At 33.7% G+C, this 14,935-nt stretch overlaps 1 protein-coding gene across 1 annotated transcript in view; it reads right to left on the bottom strand.

The window, feature by feature from the left end:
• Positions 1–14,935, bottom strand: part of LOC132543273 (uncharacterized) — a 57,280-nt gene that overhangs the window by 4,418 nt on the left and 37,927 nt on the right. The window contains exons 7-13 of the mRNA XM_060206756.1: positions 10,224–11,034; positions 9,869–10,139; positions 9,081–9,138; positions 2,581–2,660; positions 1,015–1,857; positions 537–620; positions 23–150 (exon numbers count right to left, since the gene is read on the bottom strand). Coding sequence (XP_060062739.1) covers positions 23–150; positions 537–620; positions 1,015–1,857; positions 2,581–2,660; positions 9,081–9,138; positions 9,869–10,139; positions 10,224–11,034 — 2,275 coding nt within the window. The remainder of the gene's footprint in view (positions 1–22; positions 151–536; positions 621–1,014; positions 1,858–2,580; positions 2,661–9,080; positions 9,139–9,868; positions 10,140–10,223; positions 11,035–14,935) is intronic.

The raw sequence follows: 14,935 nt of genomic DNA, 5'->3' as shown, positions 1-14,935 counted from the left end.
AATAAACACAGAGATATCTCACTTTTCTTCTGGAGTCAGCTCATCCCAGGCAAGCTGTTTATTGACCAGGAACGTAGTCTCCAGTATGTTTAGTTCCAACTTATATCGATGCACTGCGTACTGAACAAGCTGCGTTTCCTCCTGTAATAACTAAAATTAGAATTCCTGGTTAATTTACAACACAAACAATTTTTCCTGTATTTTTTTTAAGACATAATGTTAGGTGTTTTATACCACAGGAAGTCTTAACAGGTAGTTCATGTATTTTTCCTGTGAAAAGCGGAGGGAATCAATAAACAATATCAGTTTCACAGTCGAGGGATCAATTTGTACAGCATTTTTTTTGCATTTCTTCTGAAATATCAGATATAGCTTATCACCAGGCATGCGGAAATTATGTAATAACAAAACAATGTATCTAGTCTGTAATAAGTGTTTGTATTAACACACATAATGTGAACAAAGAAATAAAAACAATACCTTAAAGATATTTCATAATTGTAAACAAATTATTTGTAAAAGTCCAAATAACTTACCAGCCGTTGTTGAATGGAGGGCCAGGTTTTGATGGGATATTTCGACTGATATTTGGTGAGTGGTACTGAGCCCCGAGTCTCCTGCTAAAAACAACAAGGAATCAACATAAACACCTACAAATGTAATCTGTCTGTCGACTGATTCTTTCACAGAATATTATTGACTTTTGGAGAATTTTCTGACAACCTCCAAACTAAATTTTGCTATTTTTTTTGTCTTTACCTGAAACATCACTTACATGTTAAAATACCATGTGCTAGCTGGTAAAGGCTTTAAACCTAAAAAAAAAATCATGGATTTTTTTGACAATGTTTTACCTGAAACATTGTTGATTGCTAATGTCTATCCTGAAACGTCACTGATTCTAGACAATATATTACCTGAAACGTCACTGATTCTAGACAATATATCACCTGAAACGTCACTGATTCTAGACAATATATTACCTGAAATGTCAGTGGTTTGTTGATGACTTACCTGAAACGTCACAGGTTTGTTGATAAGCTGTCTCAGTTTAAAGTATTCAAGTGATTCCTCTGCTACACTCGACAAACTACCATCAAAGGATGAGTTGACACTATGAGTAAGATTAGCAAAATGGCTGCGACGTTCGCCATCTGTATCAGAATCAAACTGACTTTTACGTTCTCCATCAGTGTCTGAGTCAAAATGACGCTTGTATGGCATGTACAAAGATTCACAGGAAGATGAAATCTTGGATAACCTTGACCTTTGTTTCGTTGTTATGTGGTGTTGGTGAGCTGTGTAAGTAGGTGGATTTTTACGTTGATTCGGTGTAGAGGCCCATTCCGGACGGACAGGTCTCTTAAATGGTGTAGATTCTAAAGGATTCACAGAGGTGCTTGAAGTAATTGATCCGTAACTCCTATGTACGTCCTCATCAGTGATGTCCATATTTGGAGATATTTGTAATTCATTGTCATGGTAGGAAAGGGAGATAACTCCCTTATCAGCACCTGACAACTGTCCTGATCTTATCCATTCCTGTGGGAGTTCTATGGTTAAAACAACAGATCTGTCGGAGAGAGTCTCATTTCCAGAATCACACTGCTCGTGTTGAACGGGATGAATCTTTCCAAACACAGGTGACAAAACAGGACTTACACAAGTGTCATCAGTAGAGATGGAGGCATCCTTCCTCACTGCCTTCTTGTTACTAGGAATGACGAACACTGGTCGTGGAACTGTACCTTCTGACCAAAGGTCAGGCGAGTGAGGTCTGTCTGTAATATCATGGAGGATGGTAGTACTGCTCTGATTGGTCTGGTCACTCTCCCCACTGCTTCCCATTGTACACACCTGACAACACACAATATGTAAATGTTGATAGCTTCAGTATCTGTATACATTAAATTGACATTACACTCACCCATCAAGTCTCACTAAAATCAAATCATGGTATTAGTTTTTTTTAAATTATAATTATTTTCTTTTATTTCATGTGACAGGCATATCAAAACGGGACACCTTATCAGTGAATTCCGTATCATTTCTGGTTTTTTTTTTCAAAATACATTTCATGGAAAAAAAAATATTTAAAAAAATCAAGAAACTTTTTCTGGCAATAGAACTGTTTCTGATCACCCTGACAATCACAACTTGTTTATAATATTCTAGGAGATGGAGTACAATAATTGATGTAAACAGTTCTGATCACCCTGACAATCACAACTTGTTTATAATATTCTAGGAGATGGAGTACAATAATTGATGTAAACAGTTCTGATCACCCTGACAATCACAACTTGTTTATAATATTCTAGGAGATGGAGTACAATAATTGATGTAAACAACCCAGAAAATTTCTTATCCAAGTTTGAAATTTTTCAATTTTTTTTTTATGCCACAAGATAGAAATAATCAAATGGAAGGTGACTTTTTATTTGACTTATCAACGTTATTCTGGAAATGATTCCTTTTTATGGTCTGTTAAGATATTCAATTATCAAAAATATTGTACAAATTCTGAAAACTGAAATTCCAACTTAATCTGTTCCAGTTGAACATCCTGAAGTATCTTACCTTTTCCTGAACATCCATGTGGTCACCTTCAGCAAATCCACTGCTGTCTGACTGGACACTCTCCATCCTTCCTATGACCTCTGTAACAATTAAATTAAATCCTGTTACGTGCCAGTAACATATTGTCAGATATCTTTCACTTGTGTACCTGTTAAGTCTGAAACTGGATCCGCTAACATAAATAATCAGTGATATTTCCAAAGGCACAGGTACACAAAATCAACATTTCATACCTGTCTCTTGCCAACACTTGTCAATCAATTTCATAATCTCATTGCAATGATAAACCTTCCGCTGAAAAAAATTTGTCCAAATTACATCACTCCTTCGTTTGAATCACAGCTCAACATCAAACTTAGGTTAAGGTGACGTCAGCTATACAGAACATATCACCTTATATAAATTCAATTTCCATCTCAACGCATGGAATTTGTCAGTTTTAAAACATACCATAACACTCATATATATATATACCCACCTTATTTAGAGAAATCCATCAGAGAACATGTTGGACAATTGAGGTGAATTAAGTTGATGAAAAAAAACCTATTTCACATCCTGTGTCACAATGACGTATATCATAGTATGTACCTCATCTGACGTATATACATTCTTTGTCGCTAAAGCGCAGAGCAATCAAAAGTGTGATTCTAGAAATACAATAATTAACTCATCATTCTGACTCAAAGTCCTGGACACTGTACAGAAATCCTATAATATATATACAGAATATATAACTGAAACCCAAATATAAAAGTCTTTTCATTAATAACCTTTGATTAAAACATGCTATTATGAAAAGATCAGCTTAGAAATCATAGAACTTGAAAAACAGCCCCCCACAACCTTTAAACTGAAATACCAAGAACAAACAAACATAATAACATAAAGATCCTATCAAGAAGTCCTCTTAAGAAAACTGCAATCCAGAAGTCCTGTGAAGTAAATTCCAGCCTAGAAGTCCTCTTAAAATAGCTCTAGACTACAAATCTTCATATGAAAACAAATTCAAAATTAAACCTCCTCATTAAAATGATGTCTTGAAATCATCTAAAGAAACCACTTGCCTATAAATCCTATTAAGAAAACAACAGTTTAAAAATCCCTAATTAAACTACAAAGCACCTAAAGAAAACATCTGCTTAGAATTCCTACAATTACCTATCTCCAGCCTAGAGATCCTACAATTACCTATCTGCAATCCAGAAGATCCTGTGAATTAAATTCCAGCCTAGAATCCTCTTACAAATCTGCAATCCAGAATCCTATAATTACAAATTCCAGCCTAGAATCCTCCATTACAAAACTGCAATCCAGAACTCCTACAATTAAATCTCCAGCCTAGAGATCCTACAATTACAAATCTCCAGCCTAGAGATCCTACAATTACAAATTTCCAGCCTAGAACTCCTACAATTAAATCTCCAGCCTAGAGATCCTACAATTACAAATCTCCAGCCTAGAGATCCTACCATTACAAATCTCCAGCCTAGAGATCCTATAATTAAATCTTCAGCCTAGAGATCCTACAATTACAAAACTGCAATCCAGAATCCTGTGAATTAAAATTCCAGCCTAGAAGTCCTACATTACAAAACTGCAATCCAGAATTCCTATAATTAAATCTGCAGCCTAGAGATCCTACAATTACAAAACTGCAATCCAGAAGTCCTGTGAAGTAAATTCCAGCCTAGAAGTCCTCTTAAGAAAACTGCAATCCAGAAGTCCTGTGAAGTAAATCTCCAGCCTAGAAGTCCTCAAGAAATATGCAATCCAGAAGTCCTGTGAATTAAATTTCCAGCCTAGAGATCTTACAATTAAATTTCCAGCCTAGAGATCTTACAATTAAATTTCCAGCCTAGAGATCTTACAATTAAATTTCCAGCCTAGAGATCTTACAATTAAATTTCCAGCCTAGAAGTCCTGTGAAGTAAATTTCCAGCCTAGAATCCTCAAAGAAAACTGCAATCCAGAAGTCCTGTGAAGTAAATTCCAGCCTAGAAGTCCTCTTAAGAAAACTGCAATCCAGAAGTCCTGTGAAGTAAATTCCAGCCTAGAAGTCCTCTTAAGAAAACTGCAATCCAGAAGTCCTGTGAAGTAAATTCCAGCCTAGAAGTCCTCTTAAATTTCCAGCCAGAATCTTACAATTAAATTTCCAGCCTAGAGATCTTACAAAAATTTCAATCCTAGAGATCTTGAATTAAATTTCCAGCCTAGAGATCTTCAATTAAATTTCCAGCTCTAGACTACAAAAATTTCATATGAAAACAAATTAAATTTCCACCTCCTTACATTAAAATTCCATGTCTAGAGATCTTACAATTAAATTTCCACTTGCCTATAAATCCTATTAATTAAATTTCAACAGTTTAAAAATCCCTAATTAAATTTCAAAGCACCTAAAGAAAACATCTGCTTAGAATTCCTACAATTACCTATCTCCAGCCTAGAGATCTTACAATTAAATCTCCAGCCTAGAGATCCTACAATTAAATTTCCAGCCTAGAGATCTTACAATTAAATTTTATATCTCCAGCCTAGAGATCTTACAATTAAATTTCCAGCCTAGAGATCTTACAAGTAAATTTCCAGTCTTAAGATCCTACAATCAAATCATCAGCTTTGAACCAATCCTGTCATTATAAAGAGAAAGGTATCCTCAGGTAATGTAAGTAAACACAGTTATCCATATGTTTGATAACAGAAGCAGTTTCTGACCTATAATACATACCATACATACCAACTTAATCAATATATTCCTACAGATTGATGTCTGTATATATACTCTGAGGATAAACATCTCTGTCCTGCTGTAATTGATCCTGACTACTTTGTACCATATTGCTACTGACAGACCACATAGTAAGCTAAGAATTACTTACCTTGATGACCGACTTCAACTTATGAGTTTTGAAATGTTAACCCTGAGTAGTAATTAACCAATTAACAAGAGTAGAACTGACATTTATTTATATTTAAGTACAAGTATGCCAGACTTAGATTTAGATGGTTTTTTTCAAATTTAACATTAATCTATTTCTGTAATTATTTAAAATTTTTAGTAAATTTACTTCTGTGTTATCTCAAATTTTTCATAAATTTGTTTTTTGTGTTATCTTAAATTTTTAATGAATTAACTTATGTGTTATTTCAATTTTTCATACATATTACATATTATTTCAAGTTTTAATAAATCTATTCATCAAATCATTTTGAATTTTCATTAAATTCCCTTTTACAATTATGAAAATTATTTCAACTTTTTATACTGATTTATGTGGTTATTTCAAATTTTTAACCAAATCATTTATGAAATTATTTAAATCTTTCAACAAATTGATTATTTTTTGTCTCATTCATTATCACCAGCTGTATGTAACTTTTGAAAAAAATCCGGTAAAAATACAGCAATAAATAACTCAAACAATGATGTCAATATTGAAGGTATTGCTGAAAATTTGCAGAATTTTTATGTATAGCATTTATCAAAACTACTAATTCAATATAATCTTAATATGTAAATGTCCAACTTCCATTTCTCCTCAATTTCTATTGAATAGATTATATGTACTTAATTACACTGAATACTAATTGATACTGACCGTTTGCCTGTCCCATCCTAGCAGTGGATATAGTTTCCTTGTGGTTTGATTTTGTTAAAATCCAGAATTTATATTGAAGCTTAGAAATGGCTGATATTTTTTTCATAAATCTCCTTCAGTATTTCCTAACATCAGCCTGAACCATCTGGTGCCCTCTGCCCCTGATTACACTATAAAGGGTCTAGATTTTCACCGTCTCATTATAAGGCTGTACACGCCTCCTACCACTAGACCTAATGTGTTGTTAGGTAATTCAATTTCTATGACAACATAGCTTCTTATCACTCACACAAACAGTTAGGTAAGAAAATCTCTTTGACATTCAACTCATTAAATGTAAACCTGATTTACCAATAGAATTTCCGAACACCTATTAACAATTCATGTATTTTTTTTTTGTGAATGACAAATTATTGTGACTCAATGTAATCAACAAAATCTAACAAAAGTAGCCACTGTCCACCCCTGACAATGTAAACCAGGTGTATTTATTTAAAGCATTAGGGGGCTACACACATTCCTAGAAAGTGTCTTTTGAGTATTACAACAACATACAACTGTCAACACAAGCCCACAGGGGTGGGACAATGCCAAGCCACCTGCCTTCTAATTATACTTATTCTCCTAACAAGTTCACTGGTCCAAGCCATAGTGACCCTTCCTTCAAATTATCCCATCAAGACTGATGTAATTAAGCACAACAATGTAGGTAAGCCATGATTTTTTTCACTTTGTCCTAGAAAATTAAAAAATTTCACTTTCAATAATTGTGCACAGCTAACTGTTATATTAGCCAAAAAGAATAAAAAATTAATATCAAAATATTATAGAGAATATTGTAGTTCAAAAATATTTATTTAAAAATGGTGATATCTAGATATTTCCTTTCAATCTAGATATATTAATGTAAAAGTTTTAAGGCACTGAGGAAAAGGAGCAAAGAATACTATTTATTATCAGTATGTTTTGTGTCACAATTTAGTTGTCACAATTTAGTATGTTTTGTGTCACAATTTAGTTGTCACAATTTAGTATGTTTTGTGTCACAATTTAGTATGTTTTGTGTCACAATTTAGTATGTTTTGTATCACAATTTAGTATGTTTTGTGTGTATGTTTTGTGTCACAATTTAGTATGTTTTGTGTCTCAAGTTAGTTGTCACAATTTAGTATGTTTTGTGTGTATGTTTTGTGTCACAATTTAGTGTGTTTTGTGTCTATGTTTTGTGTCACAATTTAGTATGTTTTGTGTGTATGTTTTGTGTCACAATTTAGTGTGTTTTGTGTCTATGTTTTGTGTGACAATTTAGTATGTTTTGTATCACAATTTAGTATGTTTTGTGTCACAATTTAGTATGTTTTGTGTCACAATTTAGTATGTTTTGTATCACAATTCAGTATGTCTTGTGTCACAATTTAGTATGTCTTGTGTCACAATTTAGTATGTCACAATTTAGTATGTTTTGTATCACAATTCAGTATGTCTTGTGTCACAATTTAGTATGTTTTGTGTCACAATTCAGTATGTTTTGTGTGTATGTTTTGTGTCACAATTTAGTATGTTTTGTGTGTATGTTTTGTATCACAATTCAGTATGTTTAAATTGATATTTATATATTCTTTTACAAACAGTGATCAGGACAATAACATGGTTGTGAGAGAACTTCGGCATTTTCTTTAATGTCATGTTCTAGTCTTTTAAGTAATACAATTTAAAACATGTGTTAAGTATGTAGTGACACATGTGTGTGATAAAATCAGGCAGATCTATCAGGCTATCAATAGTCAACTGTCAGACTTGTCAAAATTCTCCAGTATCATTACAACACAAAAATATCATGTCCAAATTAGAGATATAAATCTGAACCCAGGTAAAAAATAACCCTGAGGCATAAACAACAGGTTTTTTTTATTATTTCATATTTACCATCTTGTTTTTCTAACTGGGAATTCTGAATTTTATCTAACATCAAGGTCACAAAAACAGACACATTTTTGAATGTTTAATATTTTTAAATATCAAACCAAGGTTACAACAGAGAGGTATGTTTGGTCATTTCTAAATACAGATCAAGCCAGGGTGACATGAGAGAGGTAGTACAGGCATTTGGTAATCTGCAGGAAGTGTGACAGTCCAGCCAATGTAACATTTAGTTTCTCATAAGTCCAATTAAGGCTAGACATCTTCATAACTAGATATAAATCTGATTGATGACCTTAATGTATTTTTAAAAAGTGTGACACTTTAATAAAATGTATCTTATCTGTAATAAAATTCAGGTCAATTTTTAGGCTAAATATACTGAAGGTGAAGTCAAGGTAACTGGTAAATACTAGACAAAGTAGAAATCTGCAAAATTAGGAAAGGTCACCAAGGACAAAATTCTAATGTTTTGTTGGAGTGAAGGTCAAATCAAAGTAAATAAAAAAGGGGGAACAAGCAAGTTTCTTATGAAACATTCTAAAAAGGTCAAAGGTCAAAATGTGCAATTTCAAAGTTACAGACAAAAGAAGAATATGTTAAAACTTAGTGCGATACAAAATTTATTTAAAGAAAAATCTTAACACAAGATTTGAACAGCAGTACAGGAGTATCATACCTACCCTTACTTGTTTGATCGTAACAAACACCATATGGTATGCTTCCACTGAGATTCCATCCCGTAACCACTGGTTTACTAGTCAGACATTCAACCGATAGAGCTCAAGAAAAGTTCTCACTGGCCGTGCAGTATAAACCGGCTAATATCTACCAGGGTTACAGGTATACTTATATCATATCCAACAGATGTTGACTCATTTGACTCATTTCCCACATGAAAAGCTCTACGGAGCTAATGTTTACTGTTTCAAACCAGCGATATTTAATAAATATTTATATCTTGACTCTGATACGTACCTAAGTTAACTTTGGAGTCCGTTCTATCAATGGTATCACAAGCCTTTCCATCAACAGCCTGAAAACAGTGATTGTTGTAGCGTAACCATAAATAATCACAGGTAATGATGAATCAACATATCTTTGTGATGTAGGTAAACCATACAGATTATATGTAGGAATTATTCATATTTGTTTCATGCTGTTGTGCCCTTATAGTTTTGCCTTACATAGAGATCAGTATCTGTTAATACACATCAAGGATAAACAACAAATTACGCATTCTGATCAGACAGAATATTTACATGACAGTCAAGAGTGTGAAGGAAACAAATTATGTCAAAGAAAGGGAAAAAAAGTGATTAAAAATTATTGATATCCTACACGAGTTTGGAAGAAAACAAATCCTACAGATAAAGATATTATACACACAGGTACGAGAGATAACAATATTCTACACACAGGTACGGGAGATAAAGATATTCTACACACAGGTAATAGAGATAAAGATATTCTACACACAGGTATGGAAGATAAAGATATCCTAAACACAGGTATGTGAGATAAAGATATTCTACACACAGGTATGGGAGATTAAGATATCCTACACACCGCTATGTGAGATAAAGACATTCTCTACACAAGAAGGAGACATACAGAGATCCTATATAAAGACATAGGAAATACAGATATTCTTCATACAATTATGGAGGATATTGATATCATGTGCGCGATATAATAGCTGTATTACTTAGTCTTCCATCTGGAAGCTATTTCCTTCACAAACATATTACATTTATGTAACCTACCTTTATGTTAAGTGTCCTGTTTTCTGTAAGCTTGTCTGTCTGCTGTCCTCTATCACATACAAACACCTGCTCCAGCTCTTCACCTGTACCTTCGTTCACTTTCTTTTTTAAAGAACTTGAAGTAAAATACACAGTTAACACATCTTTGACAGCATCCATGTTTAGATATTTAGTCTTTTCCTGACCACTATCTGAATTCTCTGTGTCTATGTTTTCCTTCTTCACACGATTTACATCTGAATCTGTCATATCCAAATCTTTAGAATTTGTAGGACTAGAATCTGAATTTGCCACCTCCAGGCTTTTAGATTTTGCTCCATTAAGATCTGAATTTTCCGTGTGTTTCTGAAAATCGTCGTCTATAAATGTGTTATCGCTGTCAGGATTGGTCATTTCAGATATAACGCCATCATTGATCGGTTCAGTGTCAGTTTCACCTAATAGTGTGCAGGTAGAGGACTTGGTTGATAATTTGTGTAAATGTTTTGAGGTTAATGTATGTTCTAGACTAGACTGAGTAGAAAGCGATGGGGACACAAAATATTCACCATCAGCATCCGGAAATGATGCCATCATTTCCACTTCCTGTTTGCGGATGTTGGTAATTATATTTTCATTAGCCATTGGTAAGGGAACTGGTAGTATAATGCCAGAACTACGACGAACATTATTGCCAACACCGCGTCCCAACACATTCGTCCGTCCATGACCAAGATGCATGGAGTCTACACTATCAAAGGAATCGGTAGAGGTTTCAACACTCGTGTAATTTCCCAAACTGTCAAAACTTTGTGCCCCTGTCCGATTTTCTACCTTTGGTGAGGTCAACTCATCAACTTCCTCTTTCAAATCAGACAAGGACCTATGTTGTGATCTTCGTGTTTTCCCAAATGCTTTTCGTCGTTCTGTGGCATCCATCGACCAGGACTTTGCAAGTTTATGAACAGAGGTAGTTGCAGGCTTTGGTGTCGAAGTAGGTGTCCCACTTTTAGAGTAATAATATCCCTGACTGGCCAGCCAGTCACGATTTTCTGGATTCAAAATACTGTGAACACCCTCGTTTTCAATATCATAGTTAGATGGTACGTGACTGGGAGACTGTAGAGCATGCAAGAACTTCATGCTGTTCATAACGGAACAAAACGTGGTGTTCAAATGGGGACTACCTAAATTGGAAATCAAACAAAAATATTGGGTAAATAAACTGAAAACACAGGCAGGTTAAATCAAACAGTTCAATTCAAACAAAATTGTCATTTCTGGTAGTTTTTTAAAAAATTTGATTTTCAAAAGATTGCATGCATCTATCTCTAATTTGATATGAGATAAAACTGATGATCGTGTTTTTTTCACTTTCAAAATCATAGTTAGATTGTAAATTGGTGCTAAAGATAGAGTGTTTCACTTTAACATAAGCTTTAGTGATACTCATTATTAAACTTCAAGCTCCTGAATTTTTCCTACACCAAAATTTGCACAAGCCATTCCTATGAACCAAAACTAAATGACCTACAAAACATAAGGTCTAAAAACTGAAATAAAAGTAGGATAATTATTGATACTGAAAACATAAATAAAAACTTCATGATGCCAGGAAAATATAACAATGTTGTAAATCTTATTGGTTCAAGATTTTGTTTTTTCTTGTTGATATGTCCTGTTGATCGTCACAAAGAACCACTAATTACAAATTTTTTAACACAATGAGTCATATGTGAATTTACAAGACAAATGGAGTAATGGAGAAGGAATATATATACTCTGTAATAAACCTGCTTTCTTTGTCGATGTTCCATGGCACAGTACTTTTTTTCATTGTCCTGTAATAATTAAGAACACCCCTCCCCCGACTTTGAGTACCTCTCCCATCAACTTTAAGTCACCCCTCCCCCTCGAGTCAGAGGTATTATGTTGTTCACTGCACTTATTTTTCTGTAATAACTCTACACTCTCATTCAGTCTGAGGTGATATGACACCCTCTGGGCTTATTTTCTGTATTAAGTCCACTCTCATTCAGTCTGAGGTGATATAATACCCTCTGGGCTTATTTTTCTGTAATAAGTCCACCTTCTCATTCAGTCTGAGGTGATATGATACTCTCTGGGCTTATTTTTCTGTAATAAGTCCACCCTCTCATTCAGTCTGAGGTGATATGACACCCTCTGGGCTTATTTTCTGTATTAAGTCCACTCTCATTCAGTCTGAGGTGATATAATACCCTCTGGGCTTATTTTTCTGTAATAAGTCCACTCTCATTCAGTCTGAGGTGATATAATACCCTCTGGGCTTATTTTTCTGTAATAAGTCCACCCTCTCATTCAGTCTGAGGTGATATGATACTCTCTGGGCTTATTTTTCTGTAATAAGTCCACCCTCTCATTCAGTCTGAGGTGATATAATACCCTCTGGGCTTATTTTTCTGTAATAAGTCCACCCTCTCATTCAGTCTGAGGTGATATGATACCCTCTGGACTTATTTTTCTGTAATAAGTCCACCCTCTCATTCAGTCTGAGGTGATATAATACCCTCTGGGCTTATTTTTCTGTAATAAGTCCACTCTCATTCAGTCTGAGGTGATATAATACCCTCTGGGCTTATTTGTCTTTCATAAGTCCACCCTCTCATTCAGTCTGAGGTGATATGACACCCTCTGGGCTTATTTTCTGTATTAAGTCCACTCTCATTCAGTCTGAGGTGATATAATACCCTCTGGACTTATTTGTCTTTCATAAGTCCACCCTGTCATTCAGTCTGAGGTCATGTGATATCCCTTGAACAATACAACAGGTTAAATACTGTAGGCTTAGGTAGGTGAATCACAAGCTGTAATTATCACACCAAAACAAATACAAAGTCATGCTTAAAAACAACACATATCATACAAACTAATTTTCACCAAATCAATTACAGTATAAAAAGAAGAACAATGCATGATGGGTAATTTACAGCAAAATAGATAAAAGAGGATAAAACAAATTTTAAAAGATGTTAAAACAAAAAGTAAAAAGCGTGCATTTAAATAGGAAACAGAACATTATTATATAAATCTAGCAAACTTAATATTTTTTGTTCACATCTCTGCAGATAAAATTTTTACAACAGATATTAACAAGTTCAATCTGAATACAAATGAATACATACATACACGTCCAGTACAATAACAAAACCACAGTATGTCATCCATGTATATACAGTTATGTAAGTATTTCTGATCAGATATTGTACAACCCAAACAATGGACTAAATCTACATCAAAATAAATACCATGCTGTAACAATAAACATTTCCAAACCAAGCAAAAACAGGAATCAGTAAACCTTCCATACACCAAAACACAAAAGGAATGTCAAAATAAACCGTGACACACAAAATAGCAATTAGCTTATTTAAATATCTAAAAAAACAAAAACAAAAGAACACACCATGTGTATTCCAACATTACAGTCAGAATGTTAAAATAACATCAGTCCTTATATTGATCGTTTTTTTATCATTGAATTGTTTTATCACCATTTTTGTTTGAGTATCTTTCGTATTTTCATCCCCCATTTGACCTAACAGGAGACTGTGATAACCTGATCAGCAGCTAGAGCATCACCATTTTCGTTCTAGTATCCCCCATATTTTCATCCCCCATTTGACCTAACAGGAGACTGTGATAACCTGATCAGCAGCTAGAGCATCACGTTTCCATGGTTACATTAAGCCAGTATCTAAGGTATATGTTTCCACTACCCAACCTGTGGTGGTTTTTATCATGTAAGAGGTAAATACAGATTTGCTGTCCTATTGTTGTCCTGTTTTTGGACGCTTTACCACAAATGTTTTTGGGTAGCATGTATCTAACCTTTTACAAGAAGACCACACTCCACCCAAAAAACCACAAAATAACTCTGAAGGCTCACATGAGTGAGTAATATTATTTTTTTTACAGATTTTAAAACCCTTACTATTTTTTTCAAAATTTATGACCAATTAAACTCCAAGCTGAGGTCAGAGAGTCTAGCGGAGATATGATCCTCGTTAAAAGATATCCAAAATTCACAGCAATTGGGGATGGATGTCACAATTGCATAGGGGTATTATTTTCTTTTATTACATTGAAGCCATGAAGTTCATGTCTTTTTCAATGTTGGATGTTTGTTATCTTTAAAACAGCCGATTGTTATAGAGAAATCAACACCCTGATCGACCACAAAAAAACATAAAAGCAATTAAAAGGCAGTAAATAAAAATCTTTTACCTTATTAGGTCTGGGCAAGAAAAAAAAAAATGTAGTAAAATTAATACAACTATTAACAATATGACCGTGCTAAGTTCCTGGACTCAAAGTTAATTTGTAAACTAGTATTCTAATACATATACAAAGTAAACAAGTGCATGACAAATACAAATAAGAAAATGTTGGAATGCATAATCAGATCAAATATACATGCTCATTTTAATCAAGGTAATTCATACCGTATTATCACAAAAACTTCACAATCTGTAAAATAATTATAAATCTAACTTGGAAAGTCCAGAGCCTTTATTGCACCATTTCCATGCATTGAATTTTGATTTTCTATCCCATTCATTATGCTTATTATATGTGGAGAACAGAGAATTTTTCTTTAGCATTTTAAAACAACAGGAAACATTTACACTGAGTCATTCTGTTGCAGTAGTGAGATGGAGGTGTGCCGGGGGCGTAACCTTGTTTAATTACTTTGGGAATCTATAGGATATGATGACATAAAATCTGTAGTTTAGGATCAAACAGGTTTCAGATTCCAAAATGATAAAGCAAATTATTTTTTATTATTCATAATAACAGTTTTGTTCTGCATCAACACTACATAACACGAATACTAGCTCACAAAAAAAATCTTAATCACATCACAATTCCAAAAATAGCATAAAAAATAAATATTTTGACATTAATAATTACCTTCACACACAAACAGTCTACAAAAAAATGTATGTTTCATTCAATCAATACAATGAAATGTTTTAGGATGGTTCTAGAATTATCTCCCTTTGCTAGAATTCTTCAAATTCCCATTGAATCAATCAGAAGATCTAT

The sequence above is a fragment of the Ylistrum balloti genome, unplaced genomic scaffold, assembly GCF_031769215.1.
Source record: "Ylistrum balloti isolate Yb309-2 unplaced genomic scaffold, AGI_CSIRO_Ybal_v1 Utg369750, whole genome shotgun sequence".
NCBI classification, from domain to species: Eukaryota; Metazoa; Mollusca; class Bivalvia; order Pectinida; family Pectinidae; genus Ylistrum; species Ylistrum balloti.
This window is presented reverse-complemented; position numbering and strand designations above follow the sequence as displayed.